The 20,412-nt window shown below is 39.2% G+C and overlaps 1 protein-coding gene across 1 annotated transcript in view; it reads right to left on the reverse strand.

The window, feature by feature from the left end:
- Positions 1-8,673: 8,673 nt before the first annotated feature.
- The window catches only part of SEMA5A (semaphorin 5A), a 527,169-nt gene continuing 515,430 nt past the window's right edge, over positions 8,674-20,412 (reverse strand). Inside the window, exon 23 of the mRNA XM_007191632.2 lies at positions 8,674-9,102. Within this exon, the coding sequence (XP_007191694.2) occupies positions 9,076-9,102 (27 nt within the window). The 3' untranslated portion in view covers positions 8,674-9,075. The remainder of the gene's footprint in view (positions 9,103-20,412) is intronic.

Below are 20,412 nucleotides of genomic sequence, written 5' to 3' on the forward strand. Positions count from 1 at the left end.
ATAAAAATACAAGATGAAGAGGTCTATATCTACACATACACACACACACTCACACACACACATGTGTGCTCACACAAATACTACCCCAGGCATTCAAATTCACTTTTATAACACAATATAAGCTGACCGAAGGAAAGCACTCCACAATCCAGATTGCACTTGTGGGCAAGGGTTTGTGACCCTATTTCTGATGTCAGCAATAAAATCAAGTGAGAAAAGTGCTCATTTAAAACTTTGCTCAAAGTACAATTAGTGAAGAAGATTCAGACTTTGAGCTACCTTTGTGAATGCTCTGAATAAGTAGGTTGTAAATGGATATTCTTTCAGAAGATTGAAAAGGAAAACTATTAGAATGAAGTAATAAAATTATACTGTTATTCTGAGGGCTATTACACTGAGCTGTAGTGGAATAAAAATTGGGCCATACTAATATTCTAATTATATGCATTGTTGAATGCTGTTGCTGTTATACACTTCTAAGTTTTTCGGAGGTTAAAGTCTTTTGTTCTTATCTGATATGAACAATCTTCAGTTATTATAAATGAAAAACTAGGGATGCCAAAATGAAATATTCAACTCATGCAAACTCCTTGAGCATTTGAATCTATTCTGTAGCAAGTTTACTGAGAAAGATAAGGTTCTGAGCTTCTATAATTAATCTTTGTTTAAATTGTAAAGTAGTCTAGTGTTGAATCAAAAATGACTGGGAATTATATTTACCAGTGTTGGAGAATATTAAGGTACAATGTACAATGTAAACCTGCAACTGGGATTACCATGATCACCGGGCCACTTCAACAATCATAATTTAACTACCATTCGGAATCACTGTTTTGGAAGAAATAACCTTTTAAATTTGTACTTTAGCTGCCTTTGGTTGTCTATACCTTACATCAGCAAAACATTGTGTTGACATTGGATTCACACTAATTTTCAACTGTAAATGGAAAAAAGAAACATAGAAAGAGGTAGGACTGTATCAGAAGATGTCCATGTGAAGGCAGAGACACAGGGACAATGCCCTGTGAAACTGGAGGATTGGAGTGATGCATTTACAAACCAAGGAGTGCCAAAGATTCCCAGAAAACCACCAAAGGCTAGGAAGAGGCAAAGAAGGATTTCCCCACAGTTTTCAGAAAGAAAATGTCCCTGCCATCACCTTAAATTTAGACTTCTAGCCTTCATAATTTTGACACAATAAATTTCTGTTGTTTTAAAGCCACCTAATTTGTGACACTTTGTTATGGCAACTGTGCGAAACTAATAAAGTGGAGAGCCAGAAATGAACCTAATCAGTACAATTGCCAAAGACATTGCCATTTTACATTGGTTATCTTATTAATAACATTCCTTAACTCTCAAAAGTGACCCAGTTTGGATGAAAAATATTAGATGTTAATTCTATACCGTGCATCTAGCCAGCTTCAACTCATCTTTAATTCCAAGTGTTCCCATTCTTAAGCATGTGAGTGGAGGGTACAAAGAGTTAAGAGATAAAGCGAACAGTATCCTAGTAGGAGGTGGTAATTTTAAATAATCTCTGAGATAGAAAAGAAGTGTAGGCAACATGTACTTAGCTGACATGTAGGAAAAGTGGTTGCTTCAATTCCTAGCTCAGTTAATCTGCCTGTGAATGGCAAAGCATTCAAAAGACTCAGGAACAGTGAGTAGAAACTCAGATAAAGAGAAGAGGACTCTGTGAGTTCCCATTTTTTACAGCTTTTAGCTGAGACCAGGCTTCAGTCAGGGCCATGCTGGGTGTCTAAAACCCAGATGGAAACACAAGGCCTTATTGGCTTGAGAAATGAAAGGACAGAGTTCAAAGTGAACATGGAAGCTGGAAAGAGAGAAAGGGAATCCTGATATTGGGAAAGCCACAGTGGAAGAGCCCCAAATTCTGTATATAAACTACCCACATCTCTGGCTGACTCCAGAACTCTCCACATGTAGTTCTACATGTAGACTAAGCTAAGTTCATCTAAGGCTAAATGAACAGAACAGAGATTTTAGCTACTGTCCATTTCTAGGGAGACAGGGTGGGGAATTTGAGTTTAGTCACAACAGAAAACTAAATCGAGACTTTTGAGAGGAATATGTCACACTTCATAGTTTTTACGATGTCTCAGTCATAATGCACACGATACAATCCAAAATTACCAGATGTACAAAGAAACAGACAATGTGACCGCATACTCAAGAGAAAAGGCAATCAATGGAGACCTCCTTCCCTGCAACTTCAGCAAAAAAAGAAAAGAAACAAAACACTCAGCTATAACCACTTTCTGGCATATAGAAGCTAGGCAGAGCCTTACTGCCTTGGAGGACCCACAATATTCTCTTTTTATTTTCACAGTTCCATTGTCAAGGGCCCTTACTTCAAACCCTCATCAATTAACTTTATCCTTTATTATTAGAGTGATGGACAAGGATGGCCTGAGTGGGAAAGAGTGGAAAAGAGTAGGAAAGAGGAGGGAAAGCAGCTTTGTTTTCCTACTTAGGTGAGTTTGTTTTACCTTTATTGGACTTGAGGATATATGACATTTATGGGAGCTGCTAAGGAACAACTTTTGAGCTTTGGTGATCCTGCTGCTTATTTACCATACTTTGCAGGACGGAGCAGAGGAGGTAACTATGTCCCTGTCAAAGATTGTGCATTGTCTCCATTTACCTCCAAGTCATATTTCCTAGTTGCTTTATTAATTTCACTCTGTAAGAGCTTAAAGGGCCCTGGGTACCATCTGATCTACTCTCCTCTTTTAAGAATTAGTCCCAGAAAGCTCAATATATTTACAAAATTAAGCAGCTGGTTAGTGTCAGTACTGGGCTACAACACCATACCTTAGTCCCCAGCACCTATGTTCTCTGCAATTCAGCATCCTTCCACCAATCAGTCGTTTGATTAATATATTGAATGTAATTTTGTCACATGCCTATTAGGTGCCGAGAATTGTCCTGGGAGGTGGAAGTGCATTAGTGAATGTGATAGTGGAGGTTTATGCCCTCAATCTATACTTAGCATTCTGTCTTGGAAGCTATACATCTCCTTACTTGGACTTTTAATCAACTGATAAATTATTTATATTTATTTTTAAATTTATAATTATTTATTATAATTTTCACTTCTGATAAAGAAATTTCATTTGTTGATTTTCCTAAACTGTTATCCCTCTGCCCCTGTTTAAGTGAGTTTGTTAAATAAACCTAGATGTTAAATAAAACCAGACATTGCAAAAAACAAAATGATACCTATTTAACCTTTGCTATAACTAGGCTTGCTTCTAGGCATTACTCCCTTCCATTTATGCTATTCATCATTCATTAATGATTACTATCTATGAATCATTCATTCATGTGACAATGGACCCATTAAAGACCATTTGAAATGATACAAGTTACACTCCATGGAATATTCTCTATTCCAGAGTCAGTTAAACATCTTTTACTTGCTATCCTCTTGCTGCTTTGTTCACTGCTGAGAACAAAGAAAAAAACAGAATGAGTCATTACTTTTTACTTACTTCTTTTGGTAAAATTCATTGTGATCTAATAGAAATTCATATTCCAAAAATTAAAAAAAAACATTTTGCATATTGACATAAGATTCTTGTTGCTTTCCATGATTGTTTGTCTTCTCTTTCTTGAAACTTGACCCATGATATTTGGCCTTCACTAACTGGCTGTAACTATTAAAATTGAATTCAACTAAACTGTAAATGCAATGCAAACACTAAAATCATGTGGTTATTCATTTGCTCTAAGGTGACTGAATACGTAAGTGTGAGTGTTTATGCGTGTATATGTGTGGATTTGGCTGTTTTATTACATCTATGTTATCAAAATAAAAAATAACGTGACTTTTTAGAATGAACATGTGGATTACCATTTATGATACACTAGGCAATGATTACTTCTCATTTATATGCTTCAAAGAAGCCCATATCTTAATCTGCACTGTTGTACTATTCAAAATCTAATATCCAAAACCTAAAAATCGGTTAGCCAGCATTTTAAGACATTAATTATACTACTCTCCAATTTACTCAATAAAAGAGTTTTGCTAATAAAGTATTACTGAATCTGCTAGTCCTTTAATCTGTGCATGTACTTATATAACAACAGGAGGAAGAAATTTCCTTGATGATTTAATCAACCCTTGAGGATATTTTTCAGATTCTCTTCAAAGTTTCCTTTGTCCTACTTTCCAAAAGTGAATCATTATTTCTAAGATTAGACTTCTATTCAAAAGAGCAGAATATGTCCAAAGAACTCTGCCTTCCACTCAAAAATATAGAAAAAAATGGAAACACACACACAGACGCATACACACACTCAAATATAGGTTAAAAAAATAAGCAAAATTGAGGTAATATATCTTTGTGTATTTCTACAGAGGGGAGCCAAATATTTAGATGTCTAAATATTCTAAAATTAGAAGCAAGCAGTGGAGGCTCACATTTAATTTGTTCAGAGAAACAGCAATTGAATGCAGCCCACTAGTTGCAGGAGACCATAAAATGCCTCCCTACATGAAGTGAGGCCTAAGTCTGAGTTCTTTTCTTATGAGCAGAAGCTGAACATGCCCTGGGAAGCCAGCTGCCATATTGTAAGGAAGCCCAAGCTGTCCCACACAGAGACCACAAGGAGAGTTCACCTTCAGTGGAATCCCAGGCCCTGGCTGAAAGCCAGCATCAACCAGCCAACATGTGAATGAATGACTCCTCAGGTGACTCTAACCTCTGGGTCTTCCACATGAGGACCCCGATACTGTGGGGCTGAGACCAATTGTCCCTGATGGTCCCTGTTTGAATTCCAGACCCACAGAATCTCTGATTGTAATAAATGTTTGCTTCACACTGCTGAGTTTTAGGGTATTTGTTACATAGCTTTAGTAACCATTCACAATTTATCTCTTTATACTTTACTGAATGTTGATGATTTTGCCAGAGCTCAGGATGAGAATATGATTTATTTTCTCCCAACGTTTTCTTTTCATTAGAGAAAAATGCAAGTAGATATACACCAGGCCTGCTCTGCTGATCGTTTTCATTGGTGACTTTTGTCAATATGTATTTGCTATTTAAATTTATGTAAATAAATTGTACAAACTTTCCATAACCAGGGTTTCTCAGGATATTTTTTTATTAAGATTCATTATACCTCTTAGGTGGAGGTGAAGTGGGGAGAGTGTTTTTCTCACACTTGTTCCCATATTCTCCCCAAGTCCAAGGTTTAATTAGACTCTGCGTTCTGTGTAAGAACTCGATACTCACGACACTTATGCTCCACTTCCATCCACACATACAATTTTGTCTTAAAAATAAGTAAAGTTCTAAGGCCAAGTCTAAGTAATTTCCACATCAACCAGAAATTAGCAGCTATGTGAAAAGTGAACTCAAGTCTGAATACATAATCTTTTTTTACTATTTAATTGAAAGTTGGCTTTTATGTAAATTCTACAGTCCTCTAAAGACATATTACAGGGTGTTCTTTGGCTAGCTTTATTTCTTTGAATAAGTTAATATTTTTGGAGTCACTTAGCATTTTTGTCACTATACCCTTTTTCCTGAAGCCAATATTACCAATGCAGTCATCTGACTGGCAACACAAACAGCAATTACGGTGGTTACTTGTCAGCTGCTATTCATGACTGTATCTTTTTAGTATTTTCATTAGACAGATTTCTCTCTAATCCACTGGCTTCACATATCATGTAGATTTGATGTCCTCCTCACTTGCACTAAGTATGCATTTCCATAGACGATAACATGAGACACAGACTCTTTCAGGTGGACCTCAAGGGGTAAATTCCAGTGCTGTGCTGAAATTACAGTTCTTATGTGTTCTGCTGAGGGCAATTTAATTTCACTCTATCTTAATTTACTAGCAACGGTGATATAAAGTAAGATCTGGTTGAACACCTGGGGTGTCTACTCAGGGTGATGAAGATGGAGTGAGAGTCAAGATGCCCTTGGTGTTAGCCAAGCCTGGACATATAATGCCCCCAAATGGGTGATGATGAGTTTTCTTTAACACCTAACAGTGTCCTTCCTATTGTGAATAATTATGTTGTTATTTTGCATGTGGAAACACTCATGCTTCCCATAAGTTACCCAGTTCATAGTTATGAAATTCTACCCTCTTGACAAGCGAACTAAACTCCTCTCCAAACTTTTATATTTTTAGAGCTGTTTTCTGCTCTCCTTTTTCTTTAATTAAACAAAAATCTAGAGACGTAAACTAACATGACTACACGCCTCCTTATTTACAAAAAGGCAGGACACTGTCCACTACTAGTCACATCACTGGCAATTCAGTCCCATGTGTCTACAAGGAGCTGAGTTAGCACAGTTGCAGCAAAGCATCAACTTGCACGTTCTGTACAATTCAAATTATGTGGAGTTAAGAATTCTTATAATATGATTTCAACACATTGAATTGTCTATTATTAAAGTGGGAACAAATATTCTATTTATTTATTCACATGTTTATTTTTTAAATTTCTTAATTTAGCTTTCAGGGAAGACCTGCTGTATCTTATGTTAGATGCATTAGATGTGAAGGACATAATAAGATAAAATCCTTTCATTCGCACAAGAAAAAAGTCTAAAAGAGAAAAAATAGATGCTAACTGTAGAGAAAATAATCTACAGGCTAAGCCTGCCTTGTGTCCTTTCTTGAGTGAACTCTTCCATTTTTCTAAATTCTATAGCAGTGTTTGTCCTTGCATCTAATATGACGGGCATCTGTCATGGAAATGGGAGAGACATCATCAAAGTTTGGGGAAAAGATTATTTATGGTTGATGTTGAAAGAAAGCAAATTAAGGACATTGATTTAAAATCCAGCGTAAAATTTAAAAATCTTAAATTTTAAAATCTCTTAAATCAATCAAAATATACTCCCCAATTTTAAGAATTCAATGTGTACTTACTTCAAAGTGTTCTACTTCACAATCTCACACAAGACTTCCAATGAGATAATCATTTTCGGGTGAGTAGTGACTGCATTTAAGTGAAAGAATGCCTTTCTAGAAATGAGACGATTTCATGTTTGAAATTGGAATGCACAGGTGGAACTTTCTTCCCTACTTGAGTTGCAGAAAGCACATGATTAGCCCCTTCTAATAAGTTAGGCCCTTCTAATAAGCTACTCATACTACTTTGCTGAAATCAAAAGATGTGAAGAAATGATCTTCCTTCTTTCCTTCTTCAGGACCCAGTGGGAACCTGGCTGGCCCTCCTCTGAATTAAGCCATCACTATTTACCACTCTTCTGGAACTTATCAATGTCTCCCTGGTGTTCTTACATAAACATATAATAAAGTATGAGCTGCTGCAGGGCAGAGTCTGTGATCATCTCGGATCCCAAACAGCCCCCATGACGGGGGTTGACTCTCTGGGATTGACTCTCCACCGTGGCTTCCTGACTGTGAAAGGACTAGTTCCAGGATCCTCACGGATGCTTTAATCCCATCCCATCAAAAGGGCAACAGCTCCCGGTGAACAGTTCCCTTATATTTAAGAGAGACATTTTTTCCAGAGCGTGGAAACGGTTGTTATTTTTACTTGCAATAATGTACAGTTGTGCTCCACAGATCTGCTCTCTGCCTTTTTGTTAAAATATGCTTGGCTCAGTCTACAGGCTTTTATTGATGGCGTCTCTGCTTCAGCACTCCTGGTTCTGTCTATTATCCCAAACCCACATGAAGTGCAGCAAAGCTCCACGAATTTGTGCACAACCCAAGAAGACAGGTGTATTGATACATCGCCTTAATGAGGCTGGAAGATCAGTCTTGTCTGTAGGCAACTAGCGTAAAAGTGAGGACAGTGCCAAGCATGTCATCTGTGTTTTCATGCAGCTCAGGGTGCTTCGTGCCCTTTGCCTGGCTGAACTGAGAGGGGGGACCTTAGGGACCTGAGCGACACTGATAGAAGGGAGACAGCCAGCATAGACCCTCCCACACAGGCTGCTACAATGTGTGTTAGGACAGATGCACACTCAGGAGACCCCATCCCCGGACACCAAATGTAAGAAGAGCAGATCCCAGCCCTGACTCTGCCCCAATGACATCTGGGACCTGGAAAGTCACTTTGCCCTCCTGCTTCGGTTTCCTCAGGGGTGGAATGATGGGGCTGTAACCAGATTAGCTCCAAAGGCAATGCAAGCTGTGGTACTTGGTTCTTTAAAAATGTTAGAGACAAACACAGTCATCTTGAGTTCTATCAGATGCCCAAGATTTTTGTGACTGTAAAGGATGTACCTCTGTCTAGAAAGAGAGTTAAAACGAGATGTGTGCAGCTGCAGCTGGTGTTTCCTGGGACAGAGAAGCTTGAAGATGGTCATAAATGATCGCATGCCTGTGAGGAAACAAAAGGCATACAATATCCCAGGATTTCTATTTTTCTCCGAAGAATTTACAGAAGCCAAGGCCCTTCGATTTTATTCTTACATCGTACAAAAGAGAGGAGTGTACCCCAAAGCTGCACAACCTGCAGTATCAAGTTGTTACTGGAATAGGACGGTGAATGCAATTTTTGACAGTATTTTTGTCTTATGAGGAGAAAGGTTTCTATTTAATTTAAATTGTATTACCTTGAAATCCATTTGAAAAATAATGAGATGACAAAAATCAAAGAATCACTGTCAAAATATGTTTATTGTATGCTTGGTCACTTTAAAGCATAGAAACACTTTACATTGATTTTGCTACAGATGTCACTTTTTTCATAATGATCATGAAAATTTTGTAACTATAATTTGGAATTAAGTTTTCTTTAAAGATACACATCTCTAAAACCTATCATGTGTGAAATATAAGTATTATCGGTATAAGATGTAGCTATTTTTGGTAATATTCTTCTATGACTTGATTACCGACACAGGGGATTGTTACAAAGCATTCTCATGTCCAAGACACTCCTCTATGAGGTGATTTATGGATGTGGTCACCTTGGTCTTTCCTCTGGGGAGTTACAATCTGCGAGATAAATGCACACACAAATAACCACAAAACGTCACACTGACAGGTAAATACCTATACTAGTACTTCTTGGTGTAGATTGTTCCTTCTTAAACATTAACTTTGTGAATCCTCTTCACAAATCTGTGGAAGAGAAAAGGGTAGATGATATTATTCCAAGTTCATTAATGAAGATGTAACCTTATATCACCCAAGGGCAGAGTCAGCAACTGAGAAATGTAGGATTTTACTTCATCCCAGTACACCAAGCTATACTTACAACTCAGGGGTGAGAATGGTTATTGTATGCCCCTGTTGAGATCAGTAACCAGAGGAAGCTTTTGATTTGAGTCAGAAGGAACAGGTGTAAGTTACCTTAATGGAGCCCAGGGTGTTGAACACTTCAGATGGAGGGAAGAGTATGAGCAAAAGGGCACGCGTGACACAGTGTAAGGGAACAACACGCTGACTGATGTATGAGGCACCTGGAGGGGAACACGGGCAAAAGGGCACAGAAAAGAAGGCTGCATGTGTCAGATCTGAGCTATCAGGTGGAGCTTGGACACAGACAATTAGTCCATGGAAACTGAGAATCACTGGAACCATGTCAGCAAGCCAGTGATGGGTCAAGTAGGTGATTTGGAGAAAGTAACTTGGAAGCATCTTGTTGACTTAGCCTGAAAGAATCTAACTGGAAATAGAGTGAATAGGGAATTAATGAGGGTGGAGGGTAAGAAACTCCACTGAAATTAAATAGCAACTCAACGATAAGCCACTTTTACGTCTAGAGGGCTGCCATTTCCTAACCACCCCAGCTTTAAAACCTGCCAATCCTAGTTAGAGAGATTGGGTTTAACAAACATGTGTCTTCCTTGTTTAAGCAAATAAGAAACTCAGTGGATAGATATATGATAGATGATAGATAGATAGATAGATAGATAGATAGATAGATAGGTATAGATAGATATTTCATGGTAACCTCTTCCTTTGACAAGTGACAGTTCCACCAAATTCCTTTGAAGAGCTTCTCTTGGTCTCATTCCAAGAAACCTGAAACAAGACGAGAACCAAGAGGGCCTCTTGATCCCCACAATTGATAAGCCTTTTGAACTGCTGCTCATGAGTCTCGAAACAGTGATATCAGATCTGACTTATTTCATGGAGCTTTTACTGTTGAATTTATTTTGTTATTCTACAACTTGTTTTAAAAAATAGGTTTTTGAATAAAGGAATTTGACCTTTTCTGGGGCTGTGCAATATTTGGTAAATATCGTCATAACTAATCTGATTCTTGTACTGCTTGTCTAACTTTTACTTTTTGTTCCTCTATCTGTACCAAGTCCTGTCTTGCATGTTTCCATTTTTTTCTGTATCATGTCTGTTGAGTGAACAAGGGGCTGCTCTAAGGGGAGATGCAGGCATGGGCCAAATAAGCCTCCAATCAAGTGAATCCCATGGACTGATGTTTGGAATCTTCAAGAATAATGACCAATTTGTGCAAAGGTCAGTGACGTTTGGGTCTCCTTTTCCCCCCATACCACCAACCAAGTCTATGTGAGGACATTCCTTGTCTTATCAAATCCTGAAAGAAGATCACGTTGCTAACTACATATTCTGAAGTCAGTCTGCCAGGTTGTATATCATATGGCTTTTTGCTAGCCTGTATTCTTCAAAGACCCAAGACGGCATTCATTAGTTTAGACTTCTGACAGACTATAGCCTCATTCATGTTTGCCATGAGCTTGTCTTCATCAAAGCCACAACCTCCTCCAAAGGAACTCCTGTTTCCTATATTTGTCCTCTCAAAATAATCCCTGTGACCACCCTGATAACTGCCAATAGTTCATTAAAGAAGACCTAGAATTGCAACAGGCATTAAGTAGATGTTTTGGTATATAAAAGGTACATTTAAGAGGAACTCTAGAAAAGAGATAAACAATGAAACATAGTATGGTCAGCTTTCTCTGATTGGATGTGGAAGCATCAACAAAAAGAGACTCCAGGGGAGCCTCCCTTAAAAATTCTATAGGAAAACCAAGGAAAAAACTTCACTGCCACCGGAGCCTTCTGAAACCTACACTCTTGCATCTCTCTACCTCTGATTTTGTCTTTGCCACTCATTCATACCACTTCCATTCCTTCTGTTCCTCCTTCTGACTTTCTTAAAGTGCTACATTTTGCTCAAGATTTGCTTGTGTCTTTACTTTTAAATAGAAAAGAAAAATCACATTGAAAAACTTCCTCTTAAAATTTCTAGATCCAAAGCAGATGAATTTATACCCTGGTCTAGAAATGAGTTGAGGACTTTAAAGTTATTTACCTAACTTTTAAAAGTATTGATGCCTGTTTCATGAAGACAGACATTAGTGACAAAATTCAGGATTTTGTTACATAATTATTGTTGTGGACTACTAGGTCTGTAGTTCCTTTCATTCTTAGGCCCTTGGAAGGAGAAAATGGTTAAAGCAACATTGTGGGAAATTCCAGGAGAGGATTTAAATAATCTTACTGCACATAAATCAGAAAATGGTCTTAAGAGGGCTTTAGAAAAGGAAATGCATGATCTGAGGCCACTTCGGAAGTATTTCCCTTAAGTTCAGGTGGGGCAAAAACATAAAATTATAAACAAAATAAAGATGAATCAAAACAAAGGTGAATATCTTTTAAAATAGGACAGAAATAGTTCAAACAATATTCTGGGGGGACTTCCCTCATGGCACAGTGGTTAAGAATCTGCCTGCCAATGCAGGGGACACGGGTTCAAGCCCTGGTCTGGGAAGATCCCACATGCTGCAGAGCAACTAAGCCCATGTGCCACGACTACTGAAGCCTGCACGCCTAGAGCCCGTGCTCTGCAACGAGAAGCCCACACACCGCAACGAAGAGTAGCCCCCGCTCGCCGCAACTAGAGAAAGCCCGTGTGCAGCAACGAAGACCCAATGCAGCCATAAATAAATAAATTAATTAATTAAAATTAAAAAAACAATATTCTGGGGTACATAAAGAGTTGAATTGAAGAGAGATTTATTCCTCTTTAAATGAGGTTCAAATATTAAAAAGAGGCTTAAAAATGGAATTGGAGATTGTCAATTTAGAAGACTTTGAACATTTGGATGAATGTCTTCAAAAAGACCTGGAAAGTATTTGCAAATCATTATCTGATAATATGTTAGTAATCAGAATACGTAAGAACTCCTAAAACTCAACAACAAAATGACAAACAACCCAAGTCAAAAATGAGCAAAAGACTTGAATAGAGATTTTCCAAAGAAGACATACAAATAGCCAATAAGCCCATGAACGAATGCTCAATATCACTAAACTTTAAGGAAATGGAAATCAAAGCACAGTGAGATACCACTTTACACTCACAGGATAGCCATTGTCCAAAATATAGAAAAAAACAAGTGTTCATGAGGATGTGGAGAAATTGGAACCCTTATGTATTGCTAATGAGAATGTAAATGGTTCAGCCGCTGTGGAAGACAGTATGGCAGTTCCTCAAAAAATTAAACAGAATCACCGTGTAATCCAGCAATTCCACTTCTAGTTATACGTCCAAAATAATTGACATCAGGGACTCAAACAGAAAACTGGACACCAGTGTTCACCAGAATTATTCATAATAACTAAAAGGTAGAAACAACCAAATATCCATCGATAGGTAGATGGATAAGCAAAATGTAGTATATACATACAATAGAACATCATTCAGCCTTAAAAAGGAATGAAGTTATAATGCATGCTACAACGTGGATAAAACCTGAAAATATTATGCTAAGTGAAATAAGCCAGACACAAAAGGATAAATGTTGTATTATTTGACTTATATGAGGTATCTAAAATAGTCAAGTTCGTAGAGACAGAATAAAAGAGGGGAGACTAGGGATAGGAAGGAGGGGAATTATTCTTTAATGGACACAAAGTTTCTGTTTGGGATGAGGAAAAATTTCTAGAAGTAGTGGTGATGGTTGTACAACAGTGTGAATGTATTTAATGACACTGAATTAAGCACTCAAAAAGGATTAAACTGATACATTTTAGGTCATATATATTTACCACAATTTTAAAAGAGAGAGAAAGTCCTAGAAAGTAAGCAAGCTAGGAAACAAAACAAATGTGTAGCATTCTATATAAAAAAAGCTGGATCCCAAAATAAAAACATGACCAAAAGGCACTTTAATTTTTTAAAACTAGGAGACTATGGATCAGGACACTTGTAGATAAAATAAGCACAAGGACACCTGGAAGGACCAGTGTCCCATGTTGTCTAAGTAATAGAGAACAACTTTCAAAATCTTCCCAAAGATGCTCTGCCAATGGACACATCAGCACCCCCCCAGATTCCGTGTCTGTATTCCCCAAATCCTGTGTTGAATTTGTACATAAGTGTAAAATAACATGCCTTTTTTTGTGGACATGAGTCCCTCTATAGCTACCATTTATTTTGATCACTGATGACTTAGAGTATCGATGATTTGTGTGTAGGGCTTAATTTATAAAAGCAGTGCAGTGACGACATGCAGAGGTCAATGACATTAAAAGTTTAATGTTACTCACAGTTCCCTTAGAAATGAGAGGCACGGCGTGCCATGCAGGCCACAATGGGAAACATCAGAGTCGTTCAGGAGGGAGAAAGGAGAGAGGGGAAGGCATAGACCGGAGTCTTTACTGGAATCTCCAGGGCAAAGGCAAGGCAGGGAAGAGTAAACAGTTTAGGATTTGCTAGTTTTGATAATTCCAGCCAGCTTTGGGGCACACGAGCTATCCTTAGTTGTCTGATCCCTGGCCCTGGGTTGACTTAGGGCAGGGGAAATACCAGCCTGGTGTCTGAGAGTCAGATAAAGGATGTGGCTGGGGGTATGGACTTGGGGTTAGTTGTTTCTATATGAAACACATAAGCTTTGTGAACTCAGAACTTATCTAACTTCCTTTATAGCTTTGCCTGAATTTGTAAGAAGAAGAGCAAAGAGTAAAATTTAAATACAAGATGATGATTGCATATTATATAGTATCATATGTCCCGGACAGTTTTACCTAGAATGACCACCTCTTTTTGAATCTGATGAGAACACGTAACACCCAGCCGCGCCCCCCCTCATTCTCCCGAGACACACAAATTGTAAATGGATAACTTACTCAAACTCCTGCAGATCAGAAAACCCACAGGACATTTAGCCTTCTTTGAAAAGAAAGGGAGCCAGCTCACCTCTCATATCCAGTCTACTTTCGATCTGACCGCTTTTACCTTTAGAACATGGCCTTTATTTGTCTGCCACTCATTTTCATTCCCAGGATTCTAGACAGGATTTCCCAAACCATGTACTGTGGAACACTGTGCCCCATGGAAAAAAACAAAGTTGTAAATAAATAAGTTGGGGGAAACACTAAAAAATAAATAAATAAATAAATAAATAAATAAATAAATAAATAAATAAATAATTGAAAGGGAGCCAGAAGTCAAGGGAGAATCACCCAGTTTGGTTTAAATACTCCTTGACTTTAACCCATGTGTTGTTTGCAGAGTCATAGCGGATTCCATGATGTGAAAATGCTGAAAACAGAAGAGATGACCTCATAATAGAAAGTACATACAATTTGATCTCTCCCATGGTGGTGGAAGGATTAAGAATCATTCATTTGACGTGCAAGCTAAAACCCATTAACGTACTATTTCTTGTCAGTAAAAGTAATATGATCATGAATGTAAAACATTTCCTCAAATGTTATTCAAAGTTAATTTCAATTTTAATAATAACCACTCTTTCCTGATCTTTAGATGATTCATAATAACTGATTATGCGATATAGGAACCACTGAGTTGTCTCTTCTATATTGGCATAATTTAAGAGACAGTAAAAGCACTTAATAATTTCAAATGTTTCTTTAATATCCTAGTTAACATTCTTCTTGCTAATGAGCTGTTTTTAAGTTGCATTACTCCTTAGAGAATATGCTTAAATATAGTCCTCCTTCAAACTCTATCATAACAGTTTGCTAATTAAAAATAAAGAATAAGTTATTCCGACAGAGTAGCAACTACAGAGTTTGAATAGAAATAAAAAGATACTACATAATTCCTATCTATTGCAGGTTTACCTTTTTTGAGACCCAAATCATGGTTGATACTGAATGCAAAACTAAGCATGATGGGGCCTTTATGATTGATGTAATCGGAGGACACATTCTCTGAGGAAATCAACAACCACCACTATGCATAAGCTGTACATTTCAGAGACATGGTATATACTTAAGGCTGCATCAGTAGGTTTCCCAAGAACAATTAACACACTCCAATGGGGTATTAATAACGGTGTGTGCAAGGTTAAAATAGAACCAAAATGACATTCTAACATCAAAAATTTAGCAATTGTAACGCTGTGACCCACCGTAGGTGTATGTCAAGGGGGGAGAGAAGCTTCCAGAACCCAACGAGAGAGTTGTAGCTACAGAAAAAGGTCATCCATAAGAAGCAGTGCCCTTCAGTGAAGGACCACACCCACTGTCCACCCATGGTCCAGTAGGCAGTGAACTGGGGTTAAATATTCAAACTTTCTTTTCCTCCCAAGCTATGATCTGCTCCTAGGACCTCTCATTGCACAAGTTCAGCTGGAATCCTGGGGACAAAGGAACCAACTGAAGCAGTGCATAAAGGCACAGGACAGTGGAGATAGGTGGAGAACAGATCTGGAGGAGCAGATAGAGAATATCCAGCACACGAGCTTTGCTGCTCTTCACATCTAGCGGAATTCTTCTTCCCTTCAAAGGGCAACAAGAACATTACCTTTCCACGAAGCCTGTCCTCTTTCAAGCAACAGCTACTCTTGGAGCCCTTTATACTGACCACACTGTATTGTTTCTCTCCTGCAGAGCTGCTCAGTGTGACCTCCTCGTGAACAGAGACACTGTCTTATTAATCAGTGTCTTCCCAGCACCTGGCAGGATACCTGGCATAAAGTGTGTATAAGAAAGATTTGTTGACTGAATAAATGTATACTTTATTGGCACAATAAAACTGTTTGATATTAGTTAATATGATGAAAGAACTTTTCATTCAGTGGGGAAATTATAACTACAGTGGAACCCGGTTCTTCCAGAAATGCCCCTAGTGCTGTGTTCACTTCAGTAACAATCTTATTTTTCCCCCCTAAGGCCGATTTCATGGAGTCTTCAGAATACTGCATTTCCCTGTCATTCATTATTACCATATGCCCACAATCAGAGTCAATATCCTAATGAAATTTATCCATCATGGAGAAACTCCAAGCTTCCTGTCTTCCCCTAAATCCTGTGCTCTGCCCTGATTGCCCTTTGATCCTGGTCCCCTGAGTCATCTCCAAACACAGAGCAAGTGCCTTCAGTGGTCACCAAATTCATTTTGACTAGTCTCTCTGAATCAAACTAAGACCGAGGGAAGGTTTTCTAGCAAATTCCCTACACAAACAATTTAAGAATCCAAGTCCCTTTTCCTCACCTTCAACTCCAGCAGTTTTTCCAGCTGAGCTCTGCCCTCATTGACTGGGTCTCAGGGCTCCTCTTTACCCTCCTGAGTTTCGTCCGGAGAATTCCAAATCCCTCTCTCTGAGTGTGTCTCTGGAGGGCTTCTCATGAATTGAAGTGACTTTCTTATCAAAATATTTCTTCCAGACAAATACAGCACAAAGCTCAGTCCATTGTAACCAGCAATGAATATTAATTTGCAGAAGAAATAATAGCTAACATTTATCTAGAGCCAGCTCTCCTTTTAAATGAACCCATTTAGTCCTCACTAACAACCTTATGCAATAGCTGCGATTATTCACCCCGTTTTATGGGATGAGAAACTGAACATAATCAATTTGGCTTGACCCATCCTGAATAAATCACCAGCAAGGGGAATGGGGGACCTCGTGTGCTTTGTCCTAATCAAGACAATTCCAGCTGCCGGCTCGTGAATATCCACGCTGCACTGGTGAAGTGTACTTAATGCTGAGGAATAAATAGAAACATCTCATTTGCAGGTATCAGAGCACAGTGGCCAGGAGCACTGACTCGGGGGCAGGCCTGCCTGGGTGCAGATCCTGGCCCCGCCCTCATGAGCCATGTAACTCCGGAAAAGTTACTTAAGCTCTTGGAGCTTCAATTTTCTGATCTGAGAGGTAGGGTAATAATGGGACATACCGCAGTAGGCATGGTTTAAGGATGAAATTAGCTTAGGTGGCTTAATGTTGAGAAGCAACATACAGGCTGGTACACTGCCATTTCCAGTTAGATTTTATTGCCCAAACACGTATATAACGTTTACTATCTGTTTGTTGAATGCCAAAGTGATGGTATAGCTTCAGACTAATAATAAAATTTCTCAAACTTTCATATTTTAGGAGTCTGTAATATTTTTCACAGAGAGGGGAAAATTGGGGCCTGCCCGCTGGGTTTTGGAGGACACAGGGACCTTATGAGGGAAAGGTTTTAAGATCCACAGTGAGAGCATGTGAGGCATGGGATGAATGGGCCAGGAAGAAAGAGGAGCTAGAAACTTCAAAGCTGGAAGTTTATCACTTTTCCTAGTAGAAAAACAGGTAAAAATAATAATTTGTAACAGTAATTGAGCATTTCTAGGTGTCAAACAGTGTGCTTGGAGGTTTACAAGCATTAGCTCGTGTAATCCTGCTAATGACGTTATGATCAAGTAATAGTTTCATACTCATCTTCTAGATAACGAAACAAAGACAGATGTTAAGTAAGCATGTCAAAATTATACAGCTAGTAAGAAGAAAGAAAGAAAGACAGAAAGAAAGACAGAAAGAAAGAAAGAAAGGAAGGAAGGAAGGAAGGAAGGAAAGAAGGAAGGAAGGAAGGAAAGAAGGAAGGAAGGAAGGAAGGAAGGAAGGAAGGAAGAAAGAGAAAGAAAGAAAGAGAAAGAAAGAAAAGAGAGAAAGAAGAGAAAGAAAGGAGGGAGGGAGGAAGGAAGGAAGGTCCACCCGTTTCCCAGGCTGCTGCACTTTCTGTCTTACCACTGCTCCTTGCTGCTCACTGGGCCCTATTACACCCCCAGACCGCTCCAAAGTGAAATAACACCACCAGCCGCCACGCTGCTTTTATTTAAAATGCATTCCATCCATTGCAGGCTAACCACGTTTCACTTTGCTCCTTTGCCAAGAAACTCCACGGCCCTGAGCACTTGCACCAAGTGTGTAAGGAATTCACGGAAGCACAAAAGCCAATGTGCATGAGACGGCAGTTTGCTCCGGGGGTCCAGCCCCCTCTCAGCCCCTCAGTAGGGTCCTTTCATTCCATTCACACCCATGGTGTTTGAGTTTGAAAATGGGAGGGGAGAGGGGATATTTTGCTGAGGGGAGACTAAACTGAGACGAGGAGAACTTTGAGGGGTCAAGGGACACCTGCTTGCTGAGGTCCCTGGAGCTGGTTTAAGCCTCCCAACAAGAGAGGATTCAGACGCTCTAGATTGCCTACCTGGCTGAAGAGCTTCGTCACCTGGGTTGCTGAGCCGCTGACCTTGTGTCCAGAGTCACAAAGTAAAGCACCTTGTTGCAGGGAGACCCCTCCTGCCTCCCGGCTTCTCCTCCCCACCGGCCTGCAGCCTGGAGGCCCGGCAGCTCTGAGACAGAGACTGGGACAGCAGGGTGTCTTCCAGGGGTTTTGCAGGCAGAGCCGGTGGGACAGCGCAGGGCGGGGTGCGGGGGGTTGGCAAGAGAGGAGGACAAAGGTACAGGATTGTGAGGGTACATGGGGCACCCTCGAAGGTCTTTCAAAAATCACTGGGGTGGAAGGGATCCTTGCGGCAAAGGACTGATGCTGCATCACTAACACGCTAGGCACTTGGCAACCCAAAGACTGCCACCCACGGAATTATTTCACGCAACACACCGCTGTCCCAGACCCAGTTCTGGTCATCTTCCAGTTGAGATGGTTTACGCCTTTCATACAGATGGACCTCAGCTTCTCCTAATTATCTGCATCTTCTTAGCACCGCTCACAATTCCAGAAGGATGTTACAAAGATTTTTTAAAAAGACGATCCCCCTTAGCACTAGAGAAGGTACTTGGAAAACAGGTGGAAATACAAATTGGGATAACCTTTCTAAAGGGCAATTTTGTAATCAAAAGCCTCAGAAACCTGCCTAACTTTGACCGTAATTTCATTTACAGGAAATATCCTAAGACATACTTACAAAAATAGTCATCACAGCCTTGTTTGTAATGACAGTTGGAAACTACCTAACTTCCCCCAAGTAGGGGTTGTACATTCCTGACAGGGGAAAAAAGGAGCCACTTAACATGATGAAAAAGCAAACAGCTTGTTTCCTGGAATATATTCGTGCACAGTGTTAAGAGAGGGGAAATGTTTTGAATGGTATTCAAGTCTGTATTTATAAAAACATTTGTATATTCCTAATAAAATGAACATTAAGTGATAGCAGTCATCTCTGGATGACAGGTTTATATGGCAGGTACTGTTTTTTATCCACATATTCACCCTCCTGCCCTTCTTCCCAAGAGAATCCTTCCTTTGTTTAGAATTGCAGTGTACCAGGTAAAGAAGGATACTTTCCAACCTCCCCTGCACCTGGAGGTTTAACCAGACGAGATGGTGCGGCCATCTGACAACAGTTCTTAGGAATATTTTGCTGCTCTACAGCAGGACCACCCTTTCCTCCTCATCCCCTCTTACCTTCTTCCTGTCTGGAGTAAAGATAACACTTGGAGCTGCAGGAGGGCAAAGACCCCTTGCTAAGAAGAGTAGAAACACTTTGAATAGAGGGGCTATAAACATTTGTGCACAGGTATTTGTGTGAATATAAAATTCACTTCTGTACGAGTGCAATCGCTGAGTCATATATGTTATATATATGTATATAGATACACACTTATATATATGATTTATAAGAAAATGATCAGTTCTCCAAAGAAGCCGTACCATTTTGCATGCACATATCACAATAGTTTATCAAGGAATGAGGCTGGATCTGCCGATTGCTAGTCCGAAGACCTTTCTTTGAAGTTACCGTCTGCCAAATTTATGTTCAATTGTTCATATTTACTCTATGTTCTCAATATGTTCATATTTTCTCTAATATAACTCAATATGTTCATATTTACTCTAATATAACTCAGTTATGAATGAACGTCATAAACGTTGCTATTATTGTCTTAACATTGTCATTATTTTAGCATGCTTCTACATATAGGTGTCAGCACCTTCTCCTCCCTTAAATCTGTGACTTAGAATCATTTCTATCTTGTCCAAGTTCGAGAAGTGCAATGAGACATACTACAAGTAGTTGCTGCGAAGGCTCCACAGCCAGCAGCAAGTGGAAACATGGTGAGATTTTTTTAGACGCTGTAAGGGTTGGTAATTAAAGTTTCTAAAACCTCAAATCATGGCTTCCAATTTTAGAAGCTTTCTCTCCTTGAAAGCACTTAAAGTATCTTATCTCCCTAGAGGATGCTATAA

Source organism: Balaenoptera acutorostrata, chromosome 2, assembly GCF_949987535.1.
Source record: "Balaenoptera acutorostrata chromosome 2, mBalAcu1.1, whole genome shotgun sequence".
Classification (NCBI taxonomy): domain Eukaryota; kingdom Metazoa; phylum Chordata; class Mammalia; order Artiodactyla; family Balaenopteridae; genus Balaenoptera; species Balaenoptera acutorostrata.